This window comes from Chiloscyllium punctatum, chromosome 16 (genome assembly GCF_047496795.1).
Source record: "Chiloscyllium punctatum isolate Juve2018m chromosome 16, sChiPun1.3, whole genome shotgun sequence".
Taxonomy (NCBI): domain Eukaryota; kingdom Metazoa; phylum Chordata; class Chondrichthyes; order Orectolobiformes; family Hemiscylliidae; genus Chiloscyllium; species Chiloscyllium punctatum.
In genome coordinates, this window is record NC_092754.1 from 399,939 (window position 1) to 415,830 (window position 15,892).

Sequence of the window (15,892 nt, forward strand, 5' to 3'; positions counted from 1 at the left end):
TTTAATATCCCACCCTGAGCATCACGCACCTTAATATCCCACCCTGAGCATCACACACTTTCATATCCCACCCTGAGCATTATACACTTTCATATCCCACTTTAAGCATCACGCACTTTGATATCCCACTCCGAGCATCATGCATCTTAATATCCCACCCTGAGCATCACACACTTTCATATCCCACTCTGAGCATCACACACTTTCATATCCCACCCTGAGCATCACGCACCTTAATATCCCACCCTGAGCATCACGCACTTTAATATCCCACCCTGAGCATCACACACTTTCATATCCCACCCTGAGCATCACGCACCTTAATATCCCACCCTGAGCATCACGCACTTTAATATCCCACCCTGAGCATCACACACTTTCATATCCCACCCTGAGCATCACGCACCTTAATATCCCACCCTGAGCATCACGCACCTTAATATCCCACCCTGAGCATCACACACTTTCATATCCCACTCTGAGCATCACACACTTTCATATCCCACCCTGAGCATCACGCACCTTAATATCCCACCCTGAGCATCACACACTTTCATATCCCACCCTGAGCATCACGCACCTTAATATCCCACCCTGAGCATCACACACTTTAATATCCCACCCTGAGCATCACACACTTTAATATCCCACCCTGAGCATCACACACTTTAATATCCCACCCTGAGCATCATCTCACTTTGATGTCCCACCCTGAGCATTATACACTTTAATATCCCACCCTGAGCATCATCTCACTTTGATGTCCCACCCTGAGCATTATACACTTTAATATCCCATCCTGAGCATCACACACTTTAATATCCCACCCTGAGCATCACGCACCTTAATATCCCACCCTGAGCATCACGCACTTTGATATCCCACCCTGAGCATCACGCACTTTGATATCCCACCCTGAGCATCACGCACTTTGATATCCCACCCTGAGCATCACGCACCTTAATATCCCACCCTGAGCATCACACACTTTCATATCCCACCCTGAGCATCACACACTTTCATATCCCACCCTGAGCATCACACACTTTAATATCCCACCCTGAGCATCACACACTTTAATATCCCACCCTGAGCTTCACACACTTTCATATCCCACCCTGAGCATCACGCACTTTCATATCCCACCCTGAGCATCACGCACCTTAATATCCCACTCTGAGCATCACGCACTTTCATATCCCACCCTGAGCATCACACACTTTCATATCCCACCCTGAGCATCACGCACCTTAATATCCCACCCTGAGCATCACACACTTTCATATCCCACCCTGAGCATCACGCACTTTCATATCCCACCCTGAGCATCACACACTTTAATATCCCACCCTGAGCATCACACACTTTAATATCCCACCCTGAGCATCATCTCACTTTGATGTCCCACCCTGAGCATTATACACTTTAATATCCCACCCTGAGCATCACACACTTTAATATCCAACCCTGAGCATCACACACTTTAATATCCCACCCTGAGCATCACACACTTTAATATCCCACCCTGAGCATCACGCACCTTAATATCCCACCCTGAGCATCACGCACTTTGATATCCCACCCTGAGCATCACGCACTTTGATATCCCACCCTGAGCATCACGCACCTTAATATCCCACCCTGAGCATCACGCACTTTGATATCCCACCCTGAGCATCACGCACTTTGATATCCCACCCTGAGCATCACGCACCTTAATATCCCACCCTGAGCATCACGCACCTTAATATCCCACCCTGAGCATCACACACTTTAATATCCCACCCTGAGCATCACGCACCTTAATATCCCACCCTGAGCATCACGCACCTTAATATCCCACCCTGAGCATCACACACTTTAATATCCCACCCTGAGCATCACACACTTTAATATCCCACCCTGAGCATCACACACTTTAATATCCCACCCTGAGCATCACACACTTTGATATCCCACCCTGAGCATCACGCACCTTAATATCCCACCCTGAGCATCACGCACTTTAATATCCCACCCTGAGCATCACACACTTTAATATCCCACCCTGAGCATCACACACTTTAATATCCCACCCTGAGCATCATCTCACTTTAATATCCCACCCTGAGCATCATCTCACTTTAATATCCCACCCTGAGCATCACACACTTTAATATCCCACCCTGAGCATTATACACATTAGAATCCCATCAGGGAGACTGCTGTCTTTTCCCCAATGCTCAGTAAAGCCCAGCATCTTCTCATTGTTCCAGAATGTGATGGTTCCACATTGCATAACGAGAAGAAAAGAAACACAAAAAGCCGCATTTGCTTCTGGGATCACACAGGAATTGCTTAGCTTTCAAGCAGAAACACATTTACATTCAGTGAGCGATTACTGCACCCTGCGCAGCTTCACTGGAATTGAGCATTAATTAAGTTCCCGTCTGGCATGTAATGGCTGATGCTGTTTCATGCAGAAGATGATGTTCCTCCTGCTCAATATTGTCATCTTTCTCCTCAGAAGGCAGTTCCTGATCTCCCAGCTCTTCAGCCTCCATCACACTCCCTATCTGCCTCCTCCAGTTTTATAGAGCACCCCATGCTTGGATAATTCAGCACTCTCTGTTTGGAGTCATCACTTACTCTACGCCTCCCATGTCCCTTACACACATCAGAATCTCATCTTCAGGTGACTTACTATCTACTCCTCGATAGTCCCGGGTGAAGTTCCTGTATTATGTCTATGTGGCCTCGATCATGGGGTTACATAATGGAGATATCAGCCATTGATACACAGGGTAGCCCTCATCTCTCAGTAACCATCATTCTGCCTTGAAACAAAGCAGGAACATGGCAGTTGTCATGGATGTAGGTATATGGCAGCTCCCAGAGTACCATATACTTCTGATGTTCAGATGTTGGCAGCAATGACCACAAATCACCTGTACATTGACAAAATGGAAACATTTTCTGTTGATGAAGCCAACTGCTTTATGCTATGGCTGACTATTTCATCTGACTGAGGGTGACTCTCTTAAATCTTGAAGTAATGGCCATTTGCAACATATACAGTGTGTTGCCTCATAAGCAGCTGGTGCATGCTGTAGACATTAAATTAATTTAGCACAGCATTGTGCAGCAGCATATCAATTCCCTTGACTAGACCCTGCGGACAATTAGGATTTGCTGCCTGGCTTTGTGTCTGCTCTCAAAGGCAAGGGAAGAGAGAAGGACAGAACCTTAAACTTCTGAATAAAGCAGCAAAGCAGAAAAAGACAAAGCAAGGCAGTGATGCTGTGATTATCCAAATAGGCACAAATAAATGAATGCGAAGCGAGCAAGCAAGGAGCCCTGAGGTGCATTCTTCACCACTTTATGAACTGGGTGCCTGTCCCTGTGCACAAACCATCTTGGCAGCAACATTACAAAGCAAGATGTCTGCACTCTGATTGCAGCATTGAGGCAGAGGACTACATATCGAATGATTTACAGAAGTGCCATAAGGATATGGTGAGGCTGGTGCATTGCCTGATGCCAACCTCCAGAGAACATGCCCTGAGATATCACTGCCTGGTGCCCAAGATGGAGGGCTGGGAGGAGCAAGTAGTGAGCTGGAATCTCCAGGTACCCACTCAGATTCTTGTGGAGAATTGTCGCCACCTGTTTCTCTCTGGCAGGCCAGGGAAAGGGAAACTTTATCTCAGTGAGGGGAGATAATGCAATGGTAATGACATGGATCTGGATTCAGATCAGCTTTGCACTACTCATGAGTCAGATTCTCAGCTCCCTGTTCAAAATATGGTTGAAGAATCAGATTGCTTTACCTTAACTTCAGAATATAATTTTACCAAATTCACCTTATTTGTTCATTCAGGAGCTCGGCAAGTGAAGCCCATAGCTGCACATTAACGGTTCATTGATGCCAAGCCTTGGCTGGATTTACAACAGTTTCATAAATGTGGAAGAAATGCTCCATTTTCTGCATAATTCCCAATTCACTGCTGACTGCATGAAGATAGGGTCTGCACAGAAAAATGCTGCACAGGAAATCCAGAACAGTGAAGAAACAATAAAGAAGTAACTGAATAAATAAGATGGTAAAGAAGGCATACCTATGCTTGACTTTATCAGTCAGAGCATTCAATATAAAAGTTCACAAATTATATTGCAACTGTATAAAACTTTAGTTAGGCCACCTTTGATCTATTGTATGCAGTTCTGGTAGTCACACTGTAAGAAAGGTGTGCACAGTTTGGAGATAGTGCAAAAGAGGTTTACCAGGATGCTGTCTTGACTAGAGAGTATTTGCTACAAAGAGAGATTTAGTTTCTTAAGGTTTTGGAAAATGATTGAGTTGATATTACCTGCAAAGTGACAGACTCTCTTGATAAAAGAATTTCACTGTTCTTTAAATCCTGAACATCTCACTTAATCTGCTCATGATCAACTGTTATATAATTTGACAAATTATACCAAACAGTGCATTCTTGATGAAATGTAATAATTTAAAATTAAGCCGATTCCTGATATTGATAGAAAAACATTGCTGGGGAAATGACAGCACAGTAATTATCTTCTAGGAATAGTAATAGAGAGGCCTCTAATTCTCCAAGACAGGATTCAAATTTCAAGTCACTAATGAATCACTCTAAAAACTCATCTGGTTCCTCAATGCCCTTTGGGGAAGGAAACTTTTATTTATTAATTTGTGGTACACAGGTGTTGCTGGCTAGCTGCATTTTAGTGCATCTTGTAGATAGTACACACTACTACTACTGAGTGCCAGTGATGGATGGAGTGGATGCTTGTGGATGTGGTGCCAATCAAGTAGGTGTCAAGGTTCTTGAATGTTGTTAGAACTACAACAATCTAAGTAAATAGGGACCACCTTGACTTGTGCCTTCTAAATGTTGCACAGTCTCTGGGGCGGGGGGGGTGAGGGGGGTTCAGGGTGTGAGTAACTCACCAGTGTTCCTCACCTCTGACCTGCTCCTGTAATTACTGTGTTTATGTGTCAAGTCCAGTGAGTTTCTGGTCCATGGTAACCCGAAAAATGTTGATGGTTGGAGATTCAATTATGGTAACACCATTGAATGTTATGGGCTGGTGGTTAGACTGTCTTTTCTTGGATATGGTAATTGCCTAGCATTTGGGTGGCATAAATGTTACTTGCTACTTGTTGGCCAAAGTCTGATATTGTCCAGATCTTGTTGCATTTGAACATGGACTGCTTCAGTATCTGAGGAGTTGCAAGTGGTACTGAACATTTTGCAATCATCAATAAACATCCCTACTTCTGACTTTATGAAGGACTAATGGGCATTGATGAAGCAGCTGAAGATGGTTGGGCCTACGCTACTACACTGAGGAACTCCTGCAAAGATGTCCTGGAGCTGAGATGGCTGCCCTCCAACAACCAAAACCATCCTCCAAAGTGTCAGCTATGACTCCAACCAGCAGAAAGTTTTCTCTGATTCCCATAGATTCCAGTTTGGCTCTGACTTCTTGATGCCACATTTGGTTGAATGCAGCCTTGATGTCAAGGGCTGGTACTCTCACCTCCCCTCTGGAATTCAGCTCTTTTGTCCATGTTTGAACCAAGGTTTATATGAAGAGCTGAGTGGCCCTGGCAGAACCCAAACTGGGCGTGACAGAGCAGGCTATTGCTGAGCAGGTGCTGCTTGATAGCAGTGTTGATGACACCTTCCATCACTTTACTGATGATCAAGTGTTGACTGATGGGGCAGTAATTGGTAGAGTTGGATGTGTCCTGCTTTTTGTGTACAAGACATACCTGGGCAACAGCAAATGATGCCACTGTTTAAAAAGGGCAGTAGACAAAAGATGGAGAACTATAGACAGATTAGTTTAACTTCTGTAGTGGAGAAGGTGCTTGAGTCTGTTATCAAGGAGGAAATAGCAAGGCATTTAGATAGAAATTGTCCCGTTGGGCAGAAGAAGCATGGGTTCATGCTGAGCTAATCTACTGGAATTCTATGAAGACATTATGAGCATAGTGGACAATGGGGACCCAGTAGATGTGGTGTACCTAGATTTCCAAAGGCCATTGACAAGGTGCCACATAAGAGTCTGCTGCATAAGATAAAGATGCATGGCATTACAGGTAAAGTATTAGCATGGATAGAAGATTCATTAACTAACAGGAAGCAAAGAATGGGGATAAGTGAGTATTATTATGGTCAGCAATCAGTAACTAGTGGTGTGACTCAGGGATTAGTGTTAGGACCACAATTAGTCATGATTTTCATAGATGATTTGGAGTTGAGGACCATGTGTAGTGTATCAATGTTTGGAGATGACACTAAAATGAATGGTAAAACAAAGTGTGCAGAGGACTGTGAAACTTTGCAGAGGAACATAGATATATTGAGTGAGTGGACAAAGGCCTGGCAGATGGAATACAATGTTACTAAATGTGAAGCCATCCATTTTGGTAGGAATAGCAGTAAAAAGGACTATTACTTGAATCATAAAAAGTTGCAGCATGCTGCTGTGCAGAGGAACCTGGGTGCCTTTGTGCATGAATCATAAAAGTTTGGTCTGCAGTTGCAATAGGTAATTAAGAAGGCAAATAGAATTTTGTCCTTCATTGCTAAAGGGATTGAGTTGAAAAGCAGGGAAGTTGTGCTGCAGCTGTACAGGGTGCTGGTGAGGCCGCACCTGGAGTACTGTGTCCAGTTTAGGTCTTCTTACTTGAGAAAGGATGAACTGGCAGTGGAGGGGGTGGAGGAGGTTCATGAGGTTGATTCCGGAGTTGAGGGAGTTGCTTATGAGGAGAGATTGAGTAGACTGGGATTATATTCACTAGAATTTAGGAGAATGAAGGGGTATCTTATAAAAACATATAAAATTATGAAGGGAATAGACAAGATGGTTGTGGGGAGGATATTTCCACTGGCAGGTGAAACTAGGACAAGAGGGCATAGCCTCAAAATTAGGGAGAACAGATTTAGGACTGAATTAAGAAGGAACTTCTTCACCCAGAGGGTTGTAAATCTATGGAATTCCCTGCCCAGGGAAGTAGTTGATGCTACTTCAGTAAACATTTTTAAAGCTAAAGTAGTTTTTATTGGCAATAAAGGAATTAAGGGTTACGCTGTGAGGTTGGGTAAGTGGAGCTGAGGCCACAAAAAGATCAGCCACGATCTTATTGAATGGTGGAGCAGGCTCAAAGTGCCAGGTGGCCTACTCCTGCTCCTGGTTCTTATGTTCTTATGTAATTTTCCACATTGTCAAGTAGATGCCATTGATTAACTGTACTGGGAGAGCTTGGCTAAGGGAGTGGCAAGTTCTGGAACACAACTCTTCAGTCCTTTTGCCTAAATGTCGTCAGGGCCCATAAACTTCACAGTATACAGTGTCTCCAACCATTTCTTGATATCACATGGAGTGAATTGAATTGGCTGAAGACTGTATCTGTATCTGTAATGCTGGGGACCACTGGAGAAGGCCAAGATGAATGATTTATTCAGCATTTCTGCCTGGAGTTTGCTGCAAATGCTTCAACCTTAACTTTTGCATTGATGTGTTGGTATCTTCCACCATAGACAATAGGGATATTTATGAAATCTCCTCTGCTGAATTGTTTAATTGTCCACTACCATTCACAACTCAATATGGCAGGATAGCAGAGCATTGGTTGTGGGATTGCTTTGCTTTGTCTATCACTTGCTACTTACAGCGTGCAAGTTTTCGTGTTTGGCTTCACCAGATTGACACCTCATCTTCAGCAATGCCTCGTGCTGCTCTGAGCATAGAACAATAGAACAATAGAACAATACAGCACAGAACAGGCCCTTCGGCCCACGATGTTGTGCCGAACTTTTATCCTAGATTAAGCACCCATCCATGTACCTATCCAAATGCCGCTTAAAGGTCGCCAATGATTCTGACTCTGCCACTCCCACAGGCAGCGCATTCCATGCCCCCACCACTCTCTGGGTAAAGAACCCACCCCTGACATCCCCCCTATACCTTCCACCCTTCACCTTAAATTTATGTCCCCTTGTAACACTCTGCTGTACCCGGGGAAAAAGTTTCTGACTGTCTACTCTATCTATTCCTCTGATCATCTTATAAACCTCTATCAAGTCACCCCTCATCCTTCGCCGTTCCAACGAGAAAAGGCCGAGAACTCTCAACCTATCCTCGTACGACCTATCTCCATTCCAGGCAACATCCTGGTAAATCTTCTCTGCACCCTCTCCAAAGCTTCCACATCTTTCCTAAAGTGAGGCGACCAGAACTGCACACAGTACTCCAAATGTGGCCCTACCAAGGTCCTGTACAGCTGCAACATCACCTCACGACTCTTGAATTCAATCCCTCTGCTAATGAACGATAATACACCATAGGCCTTCTTACAAACTCTATCCACCTGAGTGGCAACTTTCAAAGATCTATGTACATAGACCCCAAGATCCCTCTGTTCCTCCACCTGACTAAGAACCCTACCATTAACCCTGTATTCCGCATTCTTATTTGTTCTTCCAAAATGGACAACCTCACACTTGGCAGGGTTGAACTCCATCTGCCACTCCTCAGCCCAGCTCTGCATCATATCTAAGCATGCCCTCCTGCACTCTCCAGTGAACCAGGGTTGATCCCCTGGTTTGGTGGCAATTGTTGAGTGGGGGAATATACCAGGCCATGAGGTTGCAGATTGTGCTGGAGTACAATTCTGTTGCTGTGTTGATGGCCCATAGCAGCTCATGGCTGTCCAATTTCGAGTTGCTAGGTCTGTTTGAAGTCTGTCTCATTTAATGTGGTAACAGTGCCACACAACATGATAGAGGTTATTCTCAATGTGAAGGTGGGACTTTGTCTCCGCAAAGACTGTGCAGTGGTCTCTCTTACTGATACTGTCAAGGACAGATACACCTGCAGCCGACAGATTGGAAAGGATGAAGTCAGGTATGTTCTTCCCTCCTGTTGGATAGTTCATCATCTGCTGCAAACCCAGTCTAGCAGGTATGTCCTTTTGGACCCGACCAACTTGATTGGTGACTGCTGTTACTGAGCCATTCTTGGTGGTGGATAATAAAATCCCCCACCCAGAGTACATTTTGTACCTTTTCTACGCTCAGTGCTGGAGTATTGGTCATCATGGAAGAGTACTGACTTTCCCGATGATCAATAATGGTTTCATGGTCATTAGTAGATTTTATTTCCAGATATTGTTTTTATTGAATTCAAATTCCACCATCTGCCATGGCAAGATTCAAACTTGGGTCCCCAGAACGTTTGCTGAGTGTCTGGATTAATAGCCTAGCAATAATACAATGAGGTTATTGCCTCCACTGCCCTTACCTGATCTGGCCTACATGTGACTCCAGACCCACAGCAACATTTGCCTCCTAACTGCCCTGTGAAGTGGTCTAGCTAGTCACTCTGTTGTACTCATGAAGATAGTTCATTACCACCTTCTCTTGGACAACTAAGATGTACATTAGATGTTGCCAGTAGCGCCCACATCCTGTGAACAGAGGGATACCTTGGAGTAGGTCAGTAACAACATTTCTTGCCAGCAGAGAGATCCAGCTCATGCTGGGATGGTAAGTGACTGGGATCAGAACTTTGTGGTGAAGAAACTGCTGGTGTGTGGGAGGCTAAACCGAAGACAGGGGAGAGGTATAGGATTGGGCAATTGGAAGAACTCTCGTTGGACTGGTTCCTAGAGACTTCATCCCATAACCTCTCCTCTCCAGTTATTCTACTCAGTCAAAATTACCTTTTTCTAGCCTTTTCCCAAGTCTTGTTGCTGAGGAATCAAAGTATTTAAAGAATAAAAAAAAGATACAATTTGTTTAATGTGTCTTTCACCTTAAACTTACCGAGATTTAACCATTAATCCCGAAGGAGATGAGGGCCAGAGTTCTTGTTGAAGGAGACGACAGCCTGGGGTAAGGAAAAGCCAATTTTTCCCAATTTGAGAATATATATTAGATAGATTTTATATATATCTGGGTGGGTTATTTAACAGGTATAGCAATGTGAAATGAATCATGAGGCAGCGAATCACGTTTTGTTGTGATATTTGGGACAATCACTTAACAAATTAACAATGGTCTGGCTTCAGCCGTCCAAAATGCATTAATCTATTTTGATGAAAGACATTAGCTGTCAGCAGATTCTCTTCTTTTGCACGTTTGTGCACTCAAACTAGCAAAAAAGTGAGAGTGAGATCACTGTCTCATGGAAGAAGTCACCATCAGTAAATTGCCCAAAAGAAATCACTTAAAAATAGCTCACAGATAGATTGCAGACATAACCTTGATGCTTTTTTATGTGTTTTCCAGGCGGAATATTAAATCACAGGTATCTGGAAGCAATGCTGCAATTTGCAGTGGCAGGATTAGCGCACTTTATTGCCTGGTTGGGAGTCTAGTATAAAATTATTTTAAGGAAATAAATTACAAATTAGGGTTGTGGCACTTTGATTGAAGATGTGGATAAATTGTTTTACTCAGAGGGTTGTGAATGTTTGGAATTCTTTGCCACAGAGGGCTGTGTAACCTCAGTTTTGAGTGTGTATATGGTAGAGATCAATAAATTTTTGAATACACTGGAGAATTGTGTACTGTTAGTTGGGGAGCTGCAGACACAGTGACCAGATGTCTGCTTAGTCATGTCCAAGGGTGCTCATTAAACTGGATCAAATTCCTGAGGAGGTGGGGGTGCCCATTCATTGACAATGAAGGAACCACAATATTTTTCCCAGTCAAATGGTGAGTGGCTTGGAGGGGAACTTGCAGGAGGTGGTGTTCCCATGTGTCTGCTGCCCTTGTCCTTCTAGATGGTAGTGATCATGGGTTTGGAAAATATTATTAAAGGAGCCTTAGTGAATTTCTGCAGTACATCTTGTCATTAGTACACACTGCTGCTACTGAGCATTAGTAGAGGAAGGAGTGATTGTTTGTGGATGGGGTACCAATTATGTGGACTGCTTTGTCCTGAATGGTGTCTGTCTTGAGTGATGTTGGGGCTGCACCCATCCAGGCAAGTGAGGAGTAATCCATACTCCTGATTGTGCCTTGTAGATGAAGGAAGCTCACTTAAGGTTGAGGAGGCAAGGATCAGACAGGGCTTTTGAGGGTTACAAAGTAGCCAGGAAGGAACTAAAGAATAGACTTAGGAGAGCTAGAAGGCGCATGAAACAATTTCGCAGGTAGCATTAAGGAAATCCCTAAGGCATTCTGCACTTATGTGAGGAACAAGAAGATGGCCAAAGAGAGATTAGGGTGGATCTGGGATAGTGGAGGGAACTTGCTCTTGGAGTCGGAGGAAGCAAAGAAGGTCCTTAACGAATATGTTGCTTTAGTATTAACTACTGAAAGGGACCTTGATGTTTCTGAGGACAATGTGAAACGGACTGATATGCTAGAACACGTTGATATTAAGAAGGAGGATGTGCTGAAAATTTTGAAAAGCATAAGGATAAATAAATACCCTGCACCAGATGTGACATACCCTAGGTTACTGCAGGAAGCGAGGGAAGATATTGCTGTTCCTTTGGCAATGACCTTTGCATCCTCACTGTCCACTGGGGTAGTGCCAGATGATTGGAGGGTGGCAAATGTTATCCCCTTGTTCAAGAAAGGGAATAAGAATAATCTTGGGAATTACAGACAAGCTAGTCTTATGTCTGTGGTGTGCAATATGTTGGAGAGGATTCTGAGAGACTGGATTTATGATTACTTGGAAAACCATAGTTTGATTAGAGATGGTCAACATGACTTTGTGAGGGGCTTGTATGCCTCACAAACCTTATTGATTTTTTTTTGCGAATGTGACAAAACATTTTGATAAGGTAGAGCAGTGGGTGGTGCTGTACATGGATTGCAGCAAGGCATTTGATAATGTTCCCCATGGTAGACTCATTCAGAAAGTAATGAGGCACGGGATACAGGGAAACCTGTCAGTCTGCATACATCATTGGTTGGCCCATAGATGACAGAGGGTGGTAGTTGAATGAAAGTATTCAGCCTGGAGCTCGATGACCAGTGGTGTTCCACAGGGATTAGTCCTGGGACCACTGCCCTTCGTGATTTTTATTAATGACTTGGATGAGGAAATGGAAGGGTGGGTTAGTAAGTTTACCGATGGCACAAAGGTTTTTGGAGGGTAGATAGTGTGGAGGCTTGTTGTATATTGCAACGGGACATTGACAGGATGCAGAACTGGGCTGATAAGTGGAAGATGGAGTTCAACCTGGAAAAGTTGAATTCATTCACTTTGGAAGGTCAAATTTGAATGCAGAATATGGGGCTAAAGGCAGGATTCTTGGCAGTGTGGAGAAACAAAGGGATCTTGGGGTCCATATCCATACATCGCTCAAAGTTGCCACCTCGGTTGATTGGGTTGATTGCAGGCTTATGGTGTGTTGGCGTTCATTAGCAGGGGGATTGAATGGAAGAGCCGTGAGGTTATGTTGCAGCTCTGTAGAGCCCTGGTTAGACCACATGTGGAGTATTGTGTTCAGTTCTGGTTGCCTCATTATAGGAAGGATGTGGAAGCTTTAGAGAGGGTGCAGAGGAGATTTACCAGAATGCTGCCTGGACTGGAGGGAATGTCTTATGAAGAAAGGTTGAGGGAGCTAGGGCTTTCCTCATTGGAGTGAAGAAGGATGAGAGGTGACTCGATAGAGGTATACAAGGTGGTGAGAGATATAGATAGAGTGGATGACCAGAGACTTTTTTCCAAGGTGGAAATGGCTATAATTTTAAGGTGATTGGAGGAAGGTTTAGGGAAGATGTCAAAGGTCAGTTCTTTACACAGAGTGTGGTAAGTGTGTGAGGAATGCACTGTCAGCAGCGGTAGCAGAGTCAGAGACATTAGGGACTAACTCTTGGATAGGCACATGGAAGTTAGTAAAATGAAGGGTGTGTAGGTTAGTCTGATCTTAGAGTAGGATAGAAGACCGGCACAGCATTGAGGGCTGAAGGGCCTGTACTGTGCTGTACTGTTCCATGTTCTATGGTGGACAGGCTTTGGGGAGATAGGAGATGAGTCACATAATTTACAGCCTCTGATGTGCTGTTATAGCTACTGTATTTGTATGGTTAGTCAGTTCAGTTTCTGTTCGATGGTAATCCCCAGGATATTTATAATGGAGGATCAGTGATAGTATTGACAAGGAATAATGGTTAGATTCACTCCAGTTGGAAGTGGTTTTTGCCTGGCACTTTTGTGATACACATGTTTCTTGGAATTTATCAGCCCAAGCCTAGGCATTGTTCAGGTCTTATTGGATTTGGAAACGGATTGATTCAATATCTAATGATTTGGGAACAAAGCTGAACATTGTATAAGCATCAGAAAACATCCCAAGGACACTAACTTGAGAGATGTCCTGGAGCTGAAATGATTGACCTCCAACAACTACAACGACTCACTTTGGCAAGATCACTCTGAATTGACTGTGTCCACTGAATCATTGCCAAGTCCACATAATTCTTTTGACTAATGCTTCTGAACATTTTAACTTATAAAACTGTTTTTGTATGTTTTTCAGCAATGGAGAACAGTAGTCAATCCCCTTGTAGTAGCTCACCCTCTTCAGGATGGGAGAGATACAGCTTCACCGATGGTAAGGCCAAGAAATGTTTTGAATGAATACTTCCTGACTTGGTAGAACATAGAATGTTACAGTGCAGTACAGGCCCTTCGGCCCTCGATGTTGCACCAAGCTGTGAAATCAACCTGAAGCCCATCCAATCTAAACTATTCCATTTTCATCCATATGTTTATTCAATGACCATTTGAATTCCCTTAAAGTTGGCGAGTCTACTACTGTTGCAGGCAGGGCATTCCATGCACCTACTATTCTCTGAGTAAAGAAACTTCTTCTGATATCCGTCCTATATCTATCACCCCTCAAGTTAAACCATCCGAGGAAAAAGGTTCTCACTATCCACCCTATCTAACCCTCTGATTATCCTAAATGTCTCAATCAAGTCACCTCTCAACTTGGAGTTCAATGTAGCTAAGTGTGAAGTGATTCACTTTGGTAAGAGTAATAAAAAGATGGATTACTGGGCTAATGGTAGACTACTTGGTAGTGTGGAAGAGCAGAGGGATCTTGGTGTCCATGTACACAGATCTCTGAAAGTTGCCACCCAGGTAAATAGTGCAGTGAAGAAGGCATATGGCGTACTGGCTTTTATTGGTAGAGGAATTGAGTTCCGGAGTCCTGAGGTCATGCTGCAGTTGTATAAGACTCTGGTGCGGCCGCATCTGGAATATTGTGTGCAGTTTTGGTCGCCATACTATAGGAAGGATGTGGAGGCACTGGAACGGGTGCAGAGGAAGTTTACCAGGATGTTGCCTGGTATGGTAGGAAGATCCTATGAGGAAAGGCTGAGGCACTTGGGGTTGTTTTCATTGGAGAAAAGAAGGTTTAGGGGTGATTTGATAGAGGTGTACAAGATGATTAGGGGGTTAGATAGGGTTGACAGTGAGAACCTTTTTCCACGTATGGAGTCAGCTATTACAAGGGGGCATAGCTTTAAATTAAGGGGGGGTAGATATAGGACTGATGTTAGGGGTAGGTTCTTCACTCAGCGAGTCGTAAGTTCATGGAATGCCCTGCCAGTAGCAGTAGTGGACTCTCCCTCTTTATGGGTATTTAAGCGGGCATTGGATAGGTATATGGAGGATAGTGGGTTAGTGTAGGTTAGGTGGGCTTTGATCGGCGCAACATCGAGGGCCGAAGGGCCTGTACTGCGCTGTATTCTTCTATGTTCTATGTTCTATGTTCTATGTTCCTTCTCTCACACAAAAACAGCCTCAAGTCTCTCAGCCTTTCCTCATAAGACCTTCCCCCCCCATACCAGGCAACATCCTAGTAAATCTCCTTTGCACTCTTTCCAAAGCTTCCACATCCTTCCTGTAATGCAATGACCAGAGCTGTACACAATACTCCAAGTGCGGCCGCATCAGAGTTTTGTACAGCTACAACATGATCCCTTGGTCCTGTTAAAGGGATTAATTTCTGATTCAATTCCTTTCAGGCAAATATAATTTTTGTCCCTATTCTTTCATGGGATGTGAGCATCATTAACAAGTCCTTGAACTAAGTAACTTGCCTGGCCTCTTCAGCAGGCAATAAAGAGTCTACCATATTGCTGACAGTCTGGATTCATATGTAAACCTGACAATGTAAAGATGGTAGATTTCCTTCTTTTGTTAAGATTAGTAAAGAAACAATTGGGTAATTATAAAAATTGATGATAGTTCAATGGTTACCATTAAGACTAGCTTTTATTTCTATATTTATTAATTGAATTCAAATTCTATCAGCTGTCAGGTGAACCTTTACCCCCACAGTGGATCTCTGCAATACTAATCCATTAACATCACCCTGACAGTCAAAAATTGATTATATTTCAGGGAGAGAGAAAACAATGGGACAAATATTGCAGAACTATAGAGAGTGGAGCTAGCTGACAGCCAGCTCAGGCATGACAGCACAAAGAGCCTCTCTTTGCTGTTACTATTCTCTGATTCTCTTTTTCTTCCTAATGCTGCCAAATCATCAAATATTTTTACCTTCTCAATCATGTTTTAGATTTACAGCATCCCTTGTATTGTGTCAGCATAAATGCAATTTAGACAAGCAGTAGTCATAGTTTGGATCTGGGCCATGGTGCTGAAATTTCCAAGACTTTGACCAATGAGAATAATTAGAAAATATCCTCCTTGGTGCTAAGGGAAATGCAGAACAGTCTTTTACTGTTGTCCCAACAGATTGAAATTTAAAGAGTTTGGGCCTGGTATTACCACAGAATAATACAATCTACCCATCTCTCAGCCAGGGTGCTTGGGTTAAAGTGTGCCCATTGCTCTCAATGTGGTCTCCTCTACATTGGGGAGGCAGGATGCCAAC

At 43.6% G+C, this 15,892-nt stretch overlaps 1 protein-coding gene across 3 annotated transcripts in view; it reads left to right on the forward strand.

Annotated features, from left to right (window-relative positions):
• The window catches only part of vwa5b1 (von Willebrand factor A domain containing 5B1), a 396,694-nt gene that overhangs the window by 204,885 nt on the left and 175,917 nt on the right, over positions 1-15,892 (forward strand). For all 3 annotated transcript variants that reach the window (XR_011962666.1, XM_072585920.1, XM_072585921.1), the window contains one exon: positions 13,520-13,594. Coding sequence is in view for 2 of the 3 variants with exons in the window: in XM_072585920.1 (XP_072442021.1) it covers positions 13,520-13,594 (75 nt within the window). In the remaining variant the exon portion in view is untranslated. The remainder of the gene's footprint in view (positions 1-13,519; positions 13,595-15,892) is intronic.